The sequence below is a fragment of the Toxoplasma gondii genome, chromosome VIIb (assembly GCF_000006565.2).
Source record: "Toxoplasma gondii ME49 chromosome VIIb, whole genome shotgun sequence".
Lineage (NCBI taxonomy): Eukaryota > Apicomplexa > Conoidasida > Eucoccidiorida > Sarcocystidae > Toxoplasma > Toxoplasma gondii.
The window spans coordinates 4,887,057-4,904,925 of NC_031475.1; the positions used below are offsets into that span (position 1 = coordinate 4,887,057).

The following is a 17,869-nucleotide window of genomic DNA, read 5'->3' on the forward strand; positions in this document are numbered from 1 at the left end:
CAAAACCCTATACACCTATACACACTTGAACGCATTCAACAATCTCTGTAGCGAGGTCCGTGCGTCCGTCGATGTCTGGCCACAACGAGCTGGAGTGTCGCTCCTCGGCCCTTCACGCTGAGAGCGTATCATTAATAGAAGAGACATGGAACCCGTCGCAGCCAATCCAATGCGGAAAATGTGCTTACAATGACGGGTAAGCGTATTGGATGTCTTTTACGACATGTGCGATGCATCGGCGAAGACTCTTCGGCTGCAACCTGTAAGCTTTTCAATAGAAAACATTCGAGAACATAACGCATTTCTCATTGAATTCGCATCGACGAGTCCACGCAATATGATGGGCCTTAACACGGATACTAGGCTGACTCTCTTCGCAAAGAAGCAGCACAGCAGGTCACAGCGTCTGGGAGGGGGAGAGGCGCTGCGAACTTGCGAGGCAATCGAGAATGTTACACCTGCGCGTTGTTTACTGGTCTTCGCTTTTATTCTTCTTGATCTGGAAACTGTTCGTCAAGACCGTTCCGTGTTTTGTTCGCTTAATCTAGTTGTTCGTGGGGACGCTCCGCACTGGCATCGCCAGAGCGGTAGACCAGAGAACGGCAGTGACGGGGCGCCCCGTTTGCGGATTTCTGTGGAATTATGTCTGTTTTCTTCACCTTTGCCAATACTTTTTTTTTGAGTTGAGAACGTTGTGCGTCATAGGATATGCGTGTCGCCTTCCGCTTCTGTTCAGCTGGGGCTGGATTTGCGCAGCGTCTCCACATGTTGCTACAGGGGGGCAGAGGCCTTTCCCAAACCACTGTATCCTCCATCACTGAGTTTTTCCGGATTCATTCGATTCGCGCCGAATACGTTCCCTTGTTTGCAATTTACAACGGCTTCTGCTGAGCCGCAAATGCCTCCGTTGTTTCGATCTGCCTTTCTAACACCGTCGCCCCCCAGAAGTGTGCGTGGTGGCCGGTCATCGTCTTCCTCTCTCCACAGATTTATGACTTTCTCCTCCTGTATCCCGCTTCACTGACTCTTCCGAAGACACTACACACTTTCGTCTTCGGAGTTGTGGCTAACTCATGTGCTTATTCCTCCCACAGTGTTTTTCTTTTTCACTCGTAAATCAGATTGAGACCGCGACGAAAAGGACAAAACGCGTTGCAGTTTCCTGAGTCAGGCATTGTCTCCCCCGTATTTGTTGTCCCCACCAAGGCGTCGGTTACCTCAAACACCTTTGAGAAACGTTGTAGGGAAAGCCCCGTTTCACGTAAAGCGGGGCCGCCGAACCGAGAGTGGGCAGCGGAGAAGATGGAGTGAGGTTTCCGATATGGACGAGTAAGCTGTCGGCTGCGTGCAGCCGCTCCAGGTTCTTTCTGTTCACGATTACCCTACATTTTTGTACATCGCCTCTCCGTTTCTACCGCCTCGGCATCTCTCGGCGCTCCCAGGAGCTAGACGCCAAGATGGAAGAAGCCGCTTTTTCCATGGTGCGCCATCGCCAGGGCAGATCTTCCAGTGCCGGCGAGCTGCTCTATCTGCCCATCAAAGACACCAACACGCATGTGATTCTTCCAGCAGCTCCGCCCGCGGATCTGGCGGTGTCTCCATCTCGGCAGGCTGGGCAGGCGGCCGGCTCACGCGAACCTGGTGCTCCGGGGCCCTCTGTGTTTGAAGACGAGTCGGAGTGTCGGTTGATCGGCGAGATGCTCAAGCGTGAAGTCTGTGTGCTGCACCACTGGCTGGACTGCGCGCTTCACTTCCATGCGAACCATAACGCCTCTTCCTTCCTCTCGATTCTCCAAGATGCCGACTACTGCGCCAACACCGTACTGTACTCGAACAACGACATATCGAACCAGCCGCTGACGGAGCTGCCACCCGCACCAAGTCCCGCCTCGCGGCTTCATCGTGGCTCCCTCCAGTCCTCCGGCGAGGGCACAGACGCGAAAGACGAAGTCCGGGAGCCTGAAGGCGACCGCGCAGCATGGGACGGAGACTGGCGCGTCCTCGTGGACGCGGCCATGGCGGCCCACCACACGCATGCAGCGCTGAGGGCGCGCGACCAAGTCACCCGCCACGAGGAACTCCTCAAGAGTGAAGAGTGGAGACAGAAATCCGAGGCGGCTGCGGGGCTGCCTGAGGCCTCGCGCAAGAAGGGAGGGGGCGTCGACGTCCCGCTCCTCATGCGTAAAGACCCGAACCTTCTCTCGGTCAACAGCGGGGCGTTCCTGAAGATCGCGAAGGCCCTCCTTCTCAACGTTAACGCCGCAAACCCACCCTCTGGCAACCCGGCAGGCTTGACCCCCGCCCCAGGCTCGGGTGAGGCTTCTCGAGGAGTGCCCGGATCTCTGGGATCTACAAGAAGGTTGGGGACTCCGACGCCGTCCGGATCTGGGGCGAAGGACGGCACCCGGGGGCCTCAGGTGGCCTATGCTGGGTTGCAGCAGGAGCAGGGAATGCTCCAGCGACAGAGTGCAGCGGAGGTGCGAGGTGCCGAGGAGCTCTTTCGCCTCGCGGCTGTCCACACGCCGCTGCATGCAGCGCCGCTTCTCGGGCTTGCGAGCTGCGCAGTCTACGAGCGCCGGTGGGAAGATGCACTTGTGTACTACTGTCGCTTGATCGCGTACTCGCCAGTGCCTCCGGTTGAGGCTGCTTGTGTTTCGGACCCCATCATGGCGAAAATCCTCGCGTCTTCCGGAGCATCTGATTCCCCTACAGCGGAGGCAGCCCACTCCGGAAAGGGTACCGCGGGCTTCTGTCCCCGACGATACGGGGCAGATCTCCGCTTCGCGGCAGGCATGTGTTTTCTGCGTTTGTCTCGACACGCTGAAGCTCGCCGGGCCTTCCAGCGAGCGGCCTCAATCGACCCTACCCACCAAGGAGCACTGTGTGGCCTGGCGCTGCTTCTTCCCGCGGGCGGGTCCCAGCACGAGGATCAGCAGCAGCTGCTTCTGGCCGCACACCGCTGCTCGCCCAGTGACGCCTCCGTTCTCCTCCAGCTCGCCGCACGCTCTCTCCTTGGCGGAGACCTGCGCCAGGCTGAGGGCCTCCTTCGCGCCGCCCAACCCCCGCCATTCTCCCTCGACCTCCTCGCCGAACAGCGCTACCTCAACGGCTGGCTGCTCCAGCTTCAGGGCCAGACCTGGCGAGCCGTAGCGGAGCTACAGCGCGCGCAACAGCTGCGGCCGCAGCATCCGGCGACGGTCTTTCGACTTGCGCAGTGTCTCCTTTTGCTTGGCGGCGTGGACCGCATCAAAGAGGCACAGGCCCTTCTCGAGAGTTTGTTGCGCATGCTGCCGCAGAACTTCGAAGTTCACCGCCTCATGGGCTTCGCACTGCTCGCCGAGGCCGAGCAAAGTGGCCTGTGGGTCGAAGAGGTCGAGCGGGGGAAGGAGACAGGCAAGGGGGGAGACGGCGGGAAAGGGGACGCAGGGGGCGCAGGTCTTGCGGCGTGCTTAAGGCTTTACCAGCGCGCGCGGCAGGAGCTGAAGAAGGCCGCGGAAGCGAACGAAGAGGACCCCGCCACCTGGATGCTTCTCGCTCGGTGCTACGAAGCCATGCTTGTCACCGCTCAAGACCCGCGGTTTCACAGGCCCTGCTTAGAGGCGTACGAGAAAATCCTTCTCATCGCTCTGAAACAGCAGCGGATATCAAAGGGGAAAGTTCACAAAGGGCAGGAACAGGATGGAGGCGAGAAGAATCTGTCACCGTCGTTACACGCGGGTCAGGCAGATAGTGTGGAAGACGATGAGGCATCAAACACGGCCAGTGTAGAAGAGGTGCTCACAGGGCGCGTGGCCATGCCAGAGGGTCTCCCTCTCGAGCTCCTGAACAACATGGCAGTGCTTTATCTGGTTGACAGTCGCCCTCAAAAGGCTCAGCTTCTTTTGACTCGCGTCTTGGATCAACTGTCGTCGGCGAGTCGAGAGAGCCGCGGTACTCGGAGTGTGGAGAAGAGCGGCGACACCCCAGGCACGGATGGGAAGGCGGCTGAGGGTGACCAACGGATTGGTGACGCACAAGCGGACGGCGAGAAGCCGAGCAGAACTGGAAGTAGCTCTGTGTCTGCTTCGGGCTCTGATGCTCGAGGCTCTGCGTACGCAGTTGCCTCCACGCTGGCGCTCAGTCAACTCGTGGCCTTCAACCTCTCTCTTGTTCTAACATCAATCGGGGCCTACAGCTCCGCCAGCGGCTATCTGAAGGAGTTGTGTGGATCTTCTGCGTCTGGAACCGCAGGACAGAAATCCCTAAAAACCACTCTCTCTGTCCCATCCGCGTGGCTTCTTCGCGCCCGTCTCGCCGCGGAGCGTGGAGACAGCCTCGCAGCCAAGCGGCTCTGTGAGGCAGCGAAGGCCGCGGGCGTCTCCGCGCTTAGCGCATCTGTTCCCTCGGCCCAGCGTTCTGGCGGAGCCTCGCCAGATGCGTCGCTGACTCTGGCTGAGATCTTTGTAGGCTGCGGTAAGATCGAGGCGGCGCTCGCTTCCGCCGTGCGCGTCGCCGGACTGAAGAACCGCGGCGGAGAACGCGACCCTTTCGCTCTGACCTTCGTTGCCGTGCTTCAGCGCCTGAAGGCCAAGCGCCTACTTCAACAGCAAAGCATTGAAAAGTACGCCTGATGCGTCTGCAGACAAGCTAAGGAAGAAACGCTTGGAACTGAGGGGGACACGTGCAGGAATGGTGTGGATTTCTTCCTTGTTCGTTTTTCGAATTCGTCGACACATTGAAGAAACGAAGTGGGACAGCGAGGGACGACCGCGGAAAGGGGAAGGCTGTTCAGCTTATCAATCCGAAATCCTAGAATGAATAGAACATGCATGCATGCATCTGTATGCGTTTATCTATGTCTGCAGTGCCCGTGGAGATGTCTACGTATGTGTGCATGTGTGCAAATGCGTTGGAGAGCGGCACGCGGTCTCCTATGGGCAGCAGAAGGTGTACGGTCGACATCTAGACTGTTCTTCGCCACACAGTTGGCGAATGTGTGGATCGAAAAGTTCAATATCTAAGAGCCACCGAATTTACCCTTCCGTTTTCCATGGTTCCTTCATTCACCTCTTGCAGGGCGAATGCGGCTCTGGCGGAGTCCCGCTATTTCTTCACTCTTTCGCTCCAGGCGTCCCCCAGCAACTGCCACGCGGCAAACGGCCTGGCGGTCCTCCTAGCTGAGGAGAATTTGACGGTCCGCTGACGAAAGCTTGTTCGCGATGCTTGAAAAGCCTGTTGTGTCCGTGAAAAAGCGAGTTCTCCGGTGAAGGCGGTGTGCCATTCTTCTAACAGCCTCAACCTCTCGCTAGGCAGCGCTAGGACAGCAAACACAGCAAATTAGTGGCGCATCCCGGCCTTTCGGACCGTTCTGTGTCTTGTGGTTTCCCTGAGACTGCAACTCGATTCCAACACCCACATGCTACGCATGCATGGTCGACACAATAAGGAGACAAGGACAGTCACGCTTTCAGGTTTCACTTTCCCTTTCGAGATCTTGCTGTTGCTGGTTAGAACGTGGTTGTCTGTATCTCGTGTCTGGACTCCCATTCAATAATCTAGGTTCGGGAATGTCTCTCTATTTGATATGAGTCATACATTTGAGTTCTAAATCGCCGCCCATTTGTCCGTATGCATCATGTGGGGATGTTATATCTGTTTGGACGCAGGCTTTACGCTTGTGTTGACTTCTTATGTTCCACGGTTTCAGAAAGCCGCCCTGGCCATGCTGAGGCATCTTCTCGAGTGCTCGGGATGCAATCCGGAGATGAAGGCGACGATTCACGCGAACTGTGGCCTTTTGCTCGCGGCTCTTGCTTTGACGGAACGGCCTGACATCCGCCTCACGGAGGATGTCTCCAAGGCGGACCACCAGAAACTCCATCGTGTAAGTGGGTTTTCCTGCGCGACTGGGGGTTTTGCGCGGTTCGTGTCCGGGGGCGAAAAGCAACGCAGACGACCTCTCAAGGCCGGACAGCTGTCCGTTCCCCAGTTCAGCTTCTCCCCAAAAGCGACACTTACATCGAGGTGTTCTAATCCTTTTTCGCAAGAGTGGAAATGACACCAACATGTTTTAAGACTTCTTCGCAAAAGCAAGAGTTGCAGCACAGTGTTTCAATGGACAACCCTGTGGTGGGTTGTGCGAAGAAGCTTTTTTGTCCAAGGGTCATTGTCGCCGATTGGAAGCTTCTGTCCTCTCCTGTCTTGTGCAGGCATTCCGGCACCTGATGATTGCGCTGGAAGCAGCTCCCATGCAAAAAGATCTCTATCTTCTCATGGGGCGTCTGCTGTACGATTGCATGGTACGTTTTGTTTGCGAACTCCAGTGCAGATTTACGTCGGTTTAATCCGACAGAAAGATTGGTTGAACTCTTTGTCAAGCGAGGTTGTGCCGAGGTCGAAACGGTGGCATAGGGCGAGGGTAAACTGATGGTGAGAAACTGAACACTGGTGTCTTGGACAGTAACACTGACCGCCTCTTCAGTTGGTGGCGTACTAGCTCGGCGACTGTGGGCACTGCGGGACGAAAGCTAGGGAAAACTTCTTTCAAGGTCGTTCAGAGGGGTTTCCCTGCGATTGAGACTTGCGCGTTTTGCCGCCGGTTAAAGAAGACATGAATCCATCGGTGATCCCCACTTTTTCGTGGACTGTGTGGCGTTTGCCTTCTTCAGAAATTCGACGCGGCAGTTCTCCTCCTCCAGGCAGCGATGCAGCGGTGGCCGAATGACCTGCGAATCGCGTACAACTTGGTAAGCGTCATTTTCCCTGCGAATTATATCAGGGGTACGCCTGTCGCATTCTCGAAGCTTGAAACCTTAGTCAGTCCTTCACCGTCGGCTTCGTTTGACCCCTTGAGAGATTGAATTGAAGACGTACTGCCCACCTCCCGTCCACGAGTCGTCTCTCCAGAATGTCGGACAGGGTGTTGGAGGCGAGTTTTCGCGCTCAGCCCGAGCGTCTCATGGAGACGATCTGTTTGACGCGCTTCTCGAACCCATCTCGTCTGTTTATGTGGACCCATTTGGTGTGACACTGCAGTTCGTGGCCAGGCTCATTTTCGTTTTTTCTTTCTTCCCTTTCTCCTGTTCAGGCGCTGTGCATGGACGCGCGAGTGTGCAGCGACCTGCGCATGCGAGAAAAAATGCAGGACCCGCAAGTGATGAGAGAGCTGCTCTGCATGTGTCAGGGGATCGTGCAAATCCTCACGCGTCTGATGTACGCCAAGCGTAGTTGGGGCCATCTGGATCCTCACACTGTGAAACAAGTTCGCCACGGTGAGGCCGACACCTAGCGAGGCGGCAGTCAGTTCAGCAGCTTCGATGCAAAAATAGCGGAACGCGTCAATGCGTTTGCTAAACATAGTGAACCAGGTTGTAAACTAGAGTGTTCTTTCTGTGAAGAACTACATCACCTTCGAGTGTGAAGTCTTCCGTCACACGCCTGGAGTGACGAGCCACAGCCACACCGTTGCAGGACTGGCGCGATGCCTTCTGGTGTTTCCTCTGATCTTGTCTGGTTGGAGCTTCAGATTCCTTGGGCGGCACTGGGTTGTATGAACGTGATCAGTAGACTGTGCATCTGCGTACATGTGATTAGGGAAAATGCACAAGTGAGCTGAATTTGGGCCTTATGTCTTTTTCCTCTCTGTTAATTCAGGGCTATTGCCGCCAAGTGCCTTGGAGAGTCTTGAGCGGAACGCAGCGCCGCTTGATGGGAGGGTGGCGATCGCACCAGAGGGGGCTGAGGAGCTACCGAGTCTCCAGCAACTCGAGACGCTTTTGATGAAGAGCAGGGATAAGATTTTGCCTCATTTGAAGAAGAGCTTGCCGCTCATTGAACAGAACTGGAAAGAACAACAGGTGCGTCCTGCTCGACACACCGACCTTTGTGGGCGGCCTTTCGCTCAAGCAAACAGCGCCGCCCGCCTGCATGGGAACCGCTGGGCTGGCAGTCTGTTGAAAGGTGCAGAAGCTTTCTAAATGGCACATTTTTCAAATCCATGTGGCTTCTTTCTGGCGACTGCACGCCTGCAGATGGATGTAAAACATGTCTATTGGGGAGAACGTTTTTGCCTGTCGATGCTGGGTACATCTGTGTGGAGACACGCGGTTCAACGTATACATTTATTGGTGTTGTTGTCCTATTTTTGTTGAATAAAAGACCGTTGGGCGCCTCCGTAGCCCGGACACCTTGCCGTCTGGTCGCGCACTGTTCAGACTACTTGGAGAGCCGTGGTAGGCAACTTGGACTTTGTTTAGGAAAGTGCAAGGCGTGAGAAGCGTTCCTCAATTCGATGATCCGTGCCTGATCGACATGCGTTTGCTTTGCAGGAGAGGCGTGAGGCACAACGTCGCGATCAGGAAGAACTAAGGCGTTCCGCCCTAGAGAAGAAACACCAGAAAATGTTGCAAGAAGAGGCAGAACAAGAGAGACAGCTTGAGATGGCCGAGCGCCTGATGTGGGAGGCCAAGGAGATTGCGGCTACTCTCCCGCTGAAGCGAGAGGAAGAGGATGCTGGTGCTGGGGGCAAGAAGCGAGGAGGCAAGGCGAGTGCAGGCGAAAAGCGGAGAGGAAAATCGCAGGAAGACCGCGACCGCGACTTTTTGGACGACGATGAGGAAGACGAGGATCACGTGGAGCCCGACGACGAAGGTGGGCACCGCGAGGGTGGAAAGCGAAAGAAGAAGAAGCGCCAGCGGACCGAAGAACGTGAAGGAGAGGTCGAGGACGACGACAAGTTGGATCGAAAGAAGAGACGTCACCGCGAGAAGGAAGAAAAGAAGAAGAAGAAGAAACTCAAGAAGCAGAAGAAGGAGAAGAAGAAGCGCCGGCATCGGGAAGACGAAGAGGAACCACGCTCCGAAGGAGAGGCAGTCGAGAGACCCGACGAGGGAGGCGAAGGAGAGGCGGCAGAGGGGAGTCAGAAGGTGGCGGAACATGAGACAGACTATGAGGCGGAAATCGGTGAGGCAGGAGAAGAGGACGTCCAAAGAGAGGATTCATTCTCTGGTCCTCAGGACTCTCGAACTGCACAGGAGAAGGGCGACGCAAGAGAAGCCACAGGTGACGTGGAGGCTTCACAGGAAGCAGACGCGTCACCTTACAGGGAAGACCTCCCACCAGCTTCTGAGGGGGAGGCGTTGCCGGAGGAAGAGGAAGAGCTGCGAGACGGCGAGTACGAAGTTCAGGATGAACAGGACGTTAAGAGCGACGAGGGTAAGACAAAGAAGGCGAAGAAACACAAGAAAGACAAGAAAAAGCGAAAGAGAGAGAAGGAGAAGAAGAAGAAGAAGCACCGCCACGCAGACGGCAGTGACTACGACCATGACTTCGAAGCAACTAACGCAGAGTTCGAAGGGAACGAAGAAGACAATTATGAGAGCGACGGCGAAGAACACAAAAAGAGACGTATCATTGATGAAGAAGAGTAGAGAACAGGGGGCCGAGGCAGAGCCTAAAAAAACAGGCCATCTCGCCGTGAGACTCGTGTAAATAACCTGATAGACGTTCCGGCTTTCCGCCAGGAAGTCGGCTCAGGCACGTGTTTAACATAGTTGAAAGTGGCATTTGTGTCGTTCCATTTGTCATCGTTCTTTCGCCTTTTGTGAGTAGCGCGACTCATGCTTACGTCTCTTACTCGAGGGTTTCGATGGCGCGTTCCAGATTTCACGAAGACCGCGTGGACTGGTTGCGAGCAGGCAGGGAAAAGGCAACAGCTGCGCCGAATGCGATGACGCGCGGCTTTTATTTGTGGCCATTCAGTGGGTTTCTTTGTGAACAGAGTGTACGGCTGAGATGTAAGTCGATAGCAACAAATTAAGAAAGATTTCTCTGACGTTTTGAGCGCGCTGATCGTTCCGCTCATAGCGTGAGGGATCCGCAACGCATGAAGATACTCGGGGACATGAAAGCGTTAGCCTTGCCAGTGTACTGAGAACAATTTTCTGGTGCATCGGGTGTTATTACCCTTCTTCCCCTCCGGGAAGTGGAACGGAACCAGAAAGGAAGAGCTTCCCGTCCCAACAGGTCGACACACTCCTCCTTGTAGAAGCTTTTGCATGTGAATCTCAAGAACTCAAGGCTTTTCGAGCACGTCGAGACTGTCTGCGCGTGTTCGTTTCCGGAGATATTTTTGAGGTTGATATTCCAGTGCCAGTTGCCGTTGCCAAGGTCCGTTGACCCATCGCGCCCAAGCCAGAAATTTGCACCCCTTGTGAAGGTGATTATTCGGCCTTCCAGTCGCTCAGTATTACACCTGACCACGAGGACTCCCTTTTAATTTGCCATACAGTAAAGAAAGGACAGAAAATCAACGAATTCACTAGAGACGTCAGACTGAAGATCCACCTCACCGCCAATCAGCTTCATTTGTTAGTTGATCTCGGAGGGGAAGGAATCTCGCTCTTCACCTTCCAACAAAATCGCTGGAGTCGATAAAGCCTCTAACTTACTTTGGTGGGCGCTTTTCCTGAGAACAGCAAAATTTTATTCCCAAGAGTTTGTGCGACTTCGAACCCCAGCGACGAGACAGACGCGCAAAGTGTATATCCCAGGTAAGGAAAACAGATTTGTTAGGCTCAAAGCACTGTAACACACGCCTGCTATACCTAGGTAATGGTAAGTGACGTCACTTTTAATATGGTTTCTGAAGTTGCGCGGGATTTCTGGGCACTGTAGCAGGCCAGACGATCGCAGTGGCGAACGCGTCAGCAGAAAATGTGTTCGCGCGTGATTCCTGGAGCTGGCGGAGCCATACCATTACAAGCGGCGCATTCGTAGACTTATCCAAAACTTTACCCCTTGGCGACGTCCCTGTTGAAATGTGACGGTACAAGTAGTTTTACTACGCCAGTACAGCTAAAACACTAAGGCTAGTCTCCCAAAAAATGAATGCGTATAGTAGAGAACACCGGTGTTAGTCGTTATAACACGTCCACTAATGCAGCAGCAGAAATCACAACAGCATCTACATCGTTTCCCGTTCACAGTGTGCTGAGTCGATGGCTTAGAGACGGAAACATGTTGACAGCAGCAAACGCTGTTAAATTCCGCATCCCTTAAGAATGCTGCAGTGTCGCGAGTAGGAAGTTCACCGTTTTGTGTTTTCATTGTCAGATAAAAAGAATTCCGAGTCCCAGTGTAGGTTCGCCAGAATACTCACCCTTGTTCGGCGAGTACACACTGTGACGCAGTGATTTTTTTTTGTGGGAGCGGCAGCAGCAGCAGCAGCTTTACACACCAGATAAGTTCCCCGGGTTTCCCGCCGTTTTCATTAACTGTTATTCTTTGGATTATTTTTCCATAGTGTGCTCTAAAGCTATCTTTCCCGTGAGGAACGCGGAAACCAAACTTGCTGAAAGGCCAGGCGAGTGGTCAACCGTATTTCGTTGGCATTGTTCCCGGAGACAGAGACACGGTGGCACATGCAAAGAATCCACCGTCCTCAGGTTCATGCGGTTTATGGGAAAACAGAAGAGTTCGTCGCCTGTGTGTATGTTGGTTTCATGGGACTGCAATGTTCTACGCTTCTCCGGTTCACTGGTGAAATTGGAATCTGCGGAGGAGTGACATGAACCCGTTTTCTCAATTTCTTCGGTAGAAGCCAGTTTTCCCCTTTCTTTGCTGCTAGGATGTCAGCAAGGAGGTCTCGCACGTTGTTTCGCGTCCTACGTTTTTAGTGCATAGAACAAGTGACCTGTTTGCAGCATTCTCACTGCGTTTATTCTTCTCTTTGCCCTAGTTCAAGGAACAATGAGAAACAGTGGAAAGCTGTCAACCCTCGGACTCGGCGTTGGGGCCGTGGTTCTCCTTACAGCGTCAGCGCAGTTTCTGGTTAGCAGTGGAGCCGCGTCCGATTTTCACGAAGCAGCAAACGTCTCAGGACACCGCGAAGAATCCAGGAAATTACTCCCGGCAGAATTTTTGCTCTGGGGCACGAACGAGGCAGGTATCTCTGTGGCAGAACAACCGCCAATGCTCCGCAAGAGAACCGTAATTTTTTTCTCGCGCGGGGGTTCAGATTCTTTGGACAGCAGCGTGTTACCGGGCACTGTGAATCTGCCACATAGCGAAGACTTAGCTTTGGCAGCAGCTGCGCAGGCGAACTCACAGTTCCCGAACGAGGTCACTGAAGCACGGAACAGCCTTGACGAAGCCCGACACAGAGGCATCAGGAAAGATGCTGAGGGCTGCCTTTCGCCAACGGACCAACACATTATTACTGGCAATTTTCTTTCTTCGCTGCCACAGCAGCTTGAGGAGCCGAGTGGGGACTCGAGCGTTACTTCTCGGCACCCCTCCACGCTATTCTACGAAATTCTTTTCTCTTGCGGGCGCCGAGCATTCGGCAACGAGGAAAGAACGACCGCATGTGTGCAGCACGAACTGGGAGTACAACTTGGCTACCATCTTACCACTGGGTGCATGCGTTGCTTTGCCAAAAGTGTAGCGTGCACTGCGGCAAACTGCAGGGGTGTGTGCATGCTCGACAGCTGCGCAGAACGCTGCCTTCAGGTTCGTCTCCACCTTGCAGTTCGCGAAGGCACGCCTTTGCGGCTTTCGCGGGATGCGATTTATCAAACAGAAAAACCTTACGCGAGAATGCACCGTTTCGTGACGGTCGGTCCCGCGCCTCTACTTCTCGTAGGAGAACCAAGCACACATCGCGCCTACATATACATGTTTGTGATATATATATATATATATATATATATATATGTATATATGTAAATTGTGTGTCGACACCACTTGTACCCTTGTGCCTGTAGTTGCAGGCAGTTATGACAGTTGAAGCCGTCCATGTATCTACGTGAAAGTATTTGTGTATGTCACTGTAATTCCGTACGTCGATGACTGGTGATCTTGGAACGTCGCTCGAACTCCCTTCGCCTTCACAAGCAACTTCTCCCTTCTGGAGTGCCTACAGGGTCAATGTGACTTCATTCTTTATGGCCCGCCTGTATGGCACCAGGTTTGTGACGAGCCGAAGACATGCAAAGAAGGACTAGAGATTCGCAGTTGTCTATTTGACGTTCTTGTTTAGTGGTGCTTGCGCTTGCTTCCTGGTTTTTCTCCCTTCACCTGTGAGACCTTTGCAGCTGAAGTGGAAATACTGCGTATTCGGGGCGATCCTATAACAGTCGTATTTTTTTGACTCTGTGCTTTCCTTCAGTGTTCCGAGGACCACTGCAAAACAGGCCTGCTCGCATGCACGGAACTATCTAGCGTCCCCCCGCCGTGTGTTGAGGACCAGGTGGCCTCCTCGATTGTGCGCAGCAGAGTCCCGCTTCCACTTGGCCGCCGTCTTCGAGGTTTCGGCAGGGCTGTTCAACTCTCGTACACGACCACCAGCGCGCGGACATCTCTTGCAGCGCCTACCCTGCAGCCGAAGTGAAAAACTAGAGATTGTCGTAATTGGAGTTGTCCGCAGGTCAGAACCAGGCGTTTGGTGCGCGGTGGTTCATTCCGAGCTTTTTAAAACCAAGGGATACGCCTGGTGTAATAAATCGCACCAGCAACCTTGCGGTCGCCCAGATTACAATCGCACCTCCTGCGGCACTATGCACTATTCTTGGAGTGTGCAAATTAAATTGTCGGACAAGCGGAATCTGAGGATCTCGCGTGCCAAGACTCTAGTGGAATCAGGAGTTTGATGGCAGGGAAAGAGAGTGTCGAGGAAGGCAGGTGCGCAGCTTACCTAGGAGCCGCTCAACTGAATACGTGCATTCAATTCAGTTTCCCTTTAGACGTGATATGTAAAATTCAGGTAATAAAGAGAGTCCAGTGCTCGTGCTAGGATAAAATTACTTTTTCAGTACGTTTTTACCAACTCCGTAGAGGGAACCCGCTAAGCTAGCCTAGTCACCGACTCTGTTCCGGATCCACCACCCCGCTTGACTTTTTCGATTTATCCGTTGCGGTCGCCCCCATGTATTGACAGCAAGATTTTTTAGTGTGTATCTATGGGATGTACATCAAGCGAACTTCGCAACAGGAAACGAAGCAAAGACGCTAGCCATTACCAAGCATCTTCATATACTGGAAACAATTGCAGTAACTCCATCAGTCTCTGGTTGGGATAACACGCCACTATTTTTGCTAGCAACAACAGTATGTGCGTATGCGGATTCATTCATTCCATTTGAAAGGAGTGAAGCGCTGTGTAGCAAACGTACACTGCGCAGTCGTTCCCACACTGCGAACCACGTGCAGTCTAAAGAAAGTGAACGTTCGTCTTTTTCACTATTTGTCTTGGTCGTGCGGCATTCTGGAGCTACATGGAACCTCCTACCATAGTGCGTCTTCCCCACCACTTTTCTGGTGCCAAGGACAGAGAAACAGGACAGTCTGACCGCCTGAATTGTACCAACTAGCCTGCCGTAGAGAACATCGCAGTGCAAGCTCAGAAGGCGGCAACTGAACAACGGACAGGGGAGGTTGAGGAGAGAAAACCCCACCGCCGCTAGGTTAAAACGAATACGATTTGTGGCGACAAGACCGTTTGAGCCAGAAAAACGATAAGAAGTTTCAGACAACCAGAGAAGATGGAAGCAAGTCATATTTTGTTAACAAGAGGAAGAAATATATTTCAGATGGTGTCGTCCACTGTGCGGTAGCGCCCCTTGTGCCATTCGGCGAGAAGCTTGATGTGAAACTCAGCCATCTTGACGCCCAGGTGTTTCTGAGGGGAAACGAGACGCAGATAGTAGAAGCGAAAAGCACATCACCTGCAAGGAAAAAAAGTTGTGCTATGGCGCCTTGTTTTATCTGTACTAAAATTTCCAGTTTATCATTTCAGGAGCGGGACTGAGCTGTTGGTACTACATAGAATCTGCCAGCCCCGTCTGGAGACAAGCCTCGCGACACGCGACCCTCTAGAGATTTCCTCTACTTGTTTGTCATACGTCAATTGTGTCGCCGAGACTACGGAGGGCAGTGCCACAAAAGGAACGGGAGCAAAACTTACGAGGACTTGCGCCTGTTCGGGAGTCACAGGCTCTCCTTTTGTGCAGACGGTGTAGTCACCCATAAGAAGAATTTTACCGTCCTAAAAACAGGGATATCATTAAGTCACGTATCAGCCAGAATGCATCAATTCGCGCTCCCACGGTAGAGGATTCAGGACTTTCTTGACAGCGCACCTCGGTGTCACTAAGCACCCAGCATAGATGTACGAGAAGTTGCAGCCCCTAGCAAAGTACGGTGGTAAAACCTCCATAGACTCTGACTGTGCCCCCCCCTGTCTAAATGGGTACGCGTTTTCACAGGTTTATAGGAGCGATAACGGTACTACATACACATGTGCCGCTTAAACCAAGAACAAGAAACAAACTCATGTCGTAGGATGTGCCTCACAGCCGCTGCGAAAGGGATTGTGGAAAGAACATATTGAAATCCAACACTGCCGGTTTAGTGTCACCTGGGCTCTGCAGATTCCAGTTGACGTTTCGCCCCTCGGATGAAGTCTATTCACTCAACAAAAGAGTCCCGCAGCCGGAGCACGTAAGGAAAAAACGGATGACCCCCAAACCACGACATGCGACGGGTGCCCAAGTTCGTCTTACCTTGAGAAGCGTGGGAAGACCCAGAGACCGAAAGCGCTGCTCTAGCGAGTGAGGAAATTGCGCAAGGGCGTCGAACCCTTCCTGCACCGAAGAGAACACGCAAGACTCGTAACATCAGAGCCATTCAATCTTCAGTGCTGCTCGAAAACAAAGGACCCCTTGCCCCCACCGATCTCCAGAGTGCTTCGCAGCTGGCAGCACCGCATAGGCTGTAGAGAGACAATGTAACACCCATGAGACGCTTCAGCACTCAGACACACAGAGACTCGCTGCCTGCAAGACAGTGGACTCACCATAGAAAAAAGCCTCTCTCGCTCTCAGAAGTCGTATCTTCGGCGTCACCCGCCAGGTCAACAGCCACTGCGAAGAGTGAAATGACCGGTTTGAATATGCGTTTCTGGTGCGTTAGTACCTCACTAGCACGTTGCATGCCGATGTGTGCCGCATGCACGGATCGACAGACTCACCTTCAGCTGTATACTCTCGGTGGCGACAAATCCAGCCCTCGCAAATTCTTTCGCCTGAACCTTGCTCAGCAGCGTCTGCAACTTTTCGGACGAGTGCTCGCACACCAGCAGAGCCCGGTGTCCTGTCAACTTCTTGGAGAGCTTGTGAATATTCGGGAGGCACTCGGATGTGGAAGTGGTGCCAAGCGCCCGCTGGATGACCTTGTTTTTGCCATAAAAAACTCTGAAGAAGTGACGCACCGTAAAGTCGAGCGTCCATTTGTCTCAAACGTAACTGCGCTGCCCCCTCAGTTCTCCACAGGTTGTCGCGACAGGCCCTGGCCATGTGAACGTGTAGCGTTCAGCTGTCTGTCCACGGGGCACTGTTGTCACAGTGGGTGCAATATAAAAGAATTCGTCGGCAACTCGCATCCCAGGACAACCTACTCAGAAAAAGGAAACTAACTTCCATCCGTCGGTGCAACCACTCTAGGGCGGGTCGCCGCAGGCACTGGAATTTAGGTTAGATTGCTTGTGGAGAACAGCTTCTCGGCTTTCTAGTGAGCTGGACACGACGGGGAGAAAACCTTACAGACCCCGAGTGCCGAAAAACGTTTCGTCGCTGGATCAATTCTTTTGAGAGACGAGTTCCTGAGGCAGAGCTGCAGCGACGTAGAACGGACCCCAGCCCCACTGAGAACGTCGCACTCGCGGTGGGTGCAGCGAGGAAACGGAGAACCCAAGCAATGGCAGGAGAGTTCGTCTGGCGTCAGTACTTCACAAGACTGTACGTGAAACAAATGAGAAGACAGTGATTGTGCATGAGTCAAAGAGATGCTGCACTGGAGGTTCTTCGCTTTCGCTGTTGCTCACCTGCCTGGCTTTATGAGATCCCGGACGAGCTTCAGCAGAGAATTTCTCTGGTTCACGAACTCGACAAGGTAAACATGCTGGTTCTCCTCTTCACAGACGCTTCTGATGGTGTCCATCCACTGCTCCTTTACCTCCCTGCCCCGTCCCCCGCACTTCTGCTTCTTCACTTTCGTCAAAGAAACCACCTTGCTTCGCTTTGAGACCGGCATCTTTGCGCCCAACAAGGGTGATAAAAAAATCCTGGAGAAGGCCGGAAACACGGCGGCGACCGCGGAACTGGTGCACTTTTTTGCAAAGAGCTTTTGTTCTGAGAAACCCGAGAAAGTGCGGTACGGGGAAGCGCCTATACATGCGTACCCTTGGAACTGGCGGCTTCGAGTGTGCGTCTCTCAAGCCGCATCGACACCTCAGCAGGATCTCCAGTTAAATATCGTCAGAATAAGAACCCAAGCCAAGAATGTGACGGCGCAATGTGAGATTTCTTTATTCCTCCAAACACTGGGAAACGGTGATCAACGAACAACAAGTGAACCGGAGTGGAATTCGCCCTGCGTTGTCCAGTTTAGACTTTTGGAACCTGAGTGTTTGTATGACAGAGAGGCAACACGACAAGACTTCTGTCAGATGAAGAAAGAAATTCAGTAGGTATGGGACGTATCGTCGTTACTCAGGACAACGATGCAGCTTTTCCACAGCGGAGTCTCATTTACGAGCCGAGTTGGCGGACCATACGGAACTATAGAACCGCGTAGACACCTCAAAGCGAACGATTCACCCTTTTGTGAGAAATCTGAAGAAGTAGGAAAGAAAAGCTGGTCAATGGAAAAACAGAGACTGGAATCTGAATATCTCTAGCCCGCACGTCTCGAAGTTGAGAGACAACGCAGCTACGACCAAAGGATTGGCCTCCCGCCTCTCACCAATTCTCGCAGCAGTGGAGTCCACAACCCTGTCCCTCTAAGAGATTCAGGAGGCGCTTGGAAATTAATGATTTAACCCAGTGGCGATTTT

The 17,869-nt window shown here is 53.3% G+C and overlaps 3 protein-coding genes across 3 annotated transcripts; 2 read left to right on the forward strand and 1 right to left on the reverse strand.

Moving 5' to 3' along the window:
• Window positions 1-1,457: 1,457 nt before the first annotated feature.
• On the forward strand, window positions 1,458-9,407 carry TGME49_255340 (tetratricopeptide repeat-containing protein; the record flags this gene model as incomplete). Its single annotated transcript, XM_002364821.1, has 8 exons — window positions 1,458-4,600; window positions 5,056-5,173; window positions 5,687-5,863; window positions 6,189-6,278; window positions 6,648-6,725; window positions 7,067-7,250; window positions 7,633-7,835; window positions 8,307-9,407. 8 exons carry the CDS (start codon window positions 1,458-1,460, stop codon window positions 9,405-9,407), a joined length of 5,094 nt encoding a protein of 1,697 aa, XP_002364862.1.
• Window positions 9,408-11,250: 1,843 nt separating this feature from the next.
• Window positions 11,251-13,771, forward strand: TGME49_255330 (hypothetical protein). The gene is made up of 2 exons (XM_002364820.2): window positions 11,251-12,489; window positions 13,148-13,771. The coding sequence occupies exons 1-2, from the start codon at window positions 11,728-11,730 to the stop codon at window positions 13,367-13,369; spliced, it is 984 nt and encodes a 327-aa protein (XP_002364861.2). The 5' UTR covers window positions 11,251-11,727; the 3' UTR covers window positions 13,370-13,771.
• Window positions 13,772-14,444: 673 nt separating this feature from the next.
• TGME49_255320 (mRNA turnover 4 (MRT4) family protein) lies at window positions 14,445-17,224 on the reverse strand. The gene is made up of 5 exons (XM_002364819.2): window positions 16,859-17,224; window positions 16,007-16,229; window positions 15,540-15,620; window positions 14,942-15,022; window positions 14,445-14,656 (listed from the first exon to the last, which is right to left on the reverse strand). The coding sequence occupies exons 1-5, from the start codon at window positions 17,065-17,067 to the stop codon at window positions 14,564-14,566; spliced, it is 687 nt and encodes a 228-aa protein (XP_002364860.1). The 5' UTR covers window positions 17,068-17,224; the 3' UTR covers window positions 14,445-14,563.
• Window positions 17,225-17,869: the final 645 nt, after the last annotated feature.

Bases quoted from the DNA above. Each gene is read 5' to 3' on its own strand.
- TGME49_255320 (XM_002364819.2), bottom strand. From the start codon at position 17,067: ATGCCGGTCTCAAAGCGAAGCAAGGTGGTTTCTTTGACGAAAGTGAAG. The intron at 15,023-15,539 runs GTAAGACGAACT...CCCTGTTTTTAG, and splicing joins GTCTTCCCACGCTTCTCAAG to GACGGTAAAATTCTTCTTAT. The intron at 14,657-14,941 runs GTAAGTTTTGCT...GTTTCCCCTCAG, and splicing joins CCGAACAGGCGCAAGTCCTC to AAACACCTGGGCGTCAAGAT.
- TGME49_255330 (XM_002364820.2), top strand. From the start codon at position 11,728: ATGAGAAACAGTGGAAAGCTGTCAACCCTCGGACTCGGCGTTGGGGCC. The intron at 12,490-13,147 runs GTTCGTCTCCAC...GCTTTCCTTCAG, and splicing joins GCGCAGAACGCTGCCTTCAG to TGTTCCGAGGACCACTGCAA.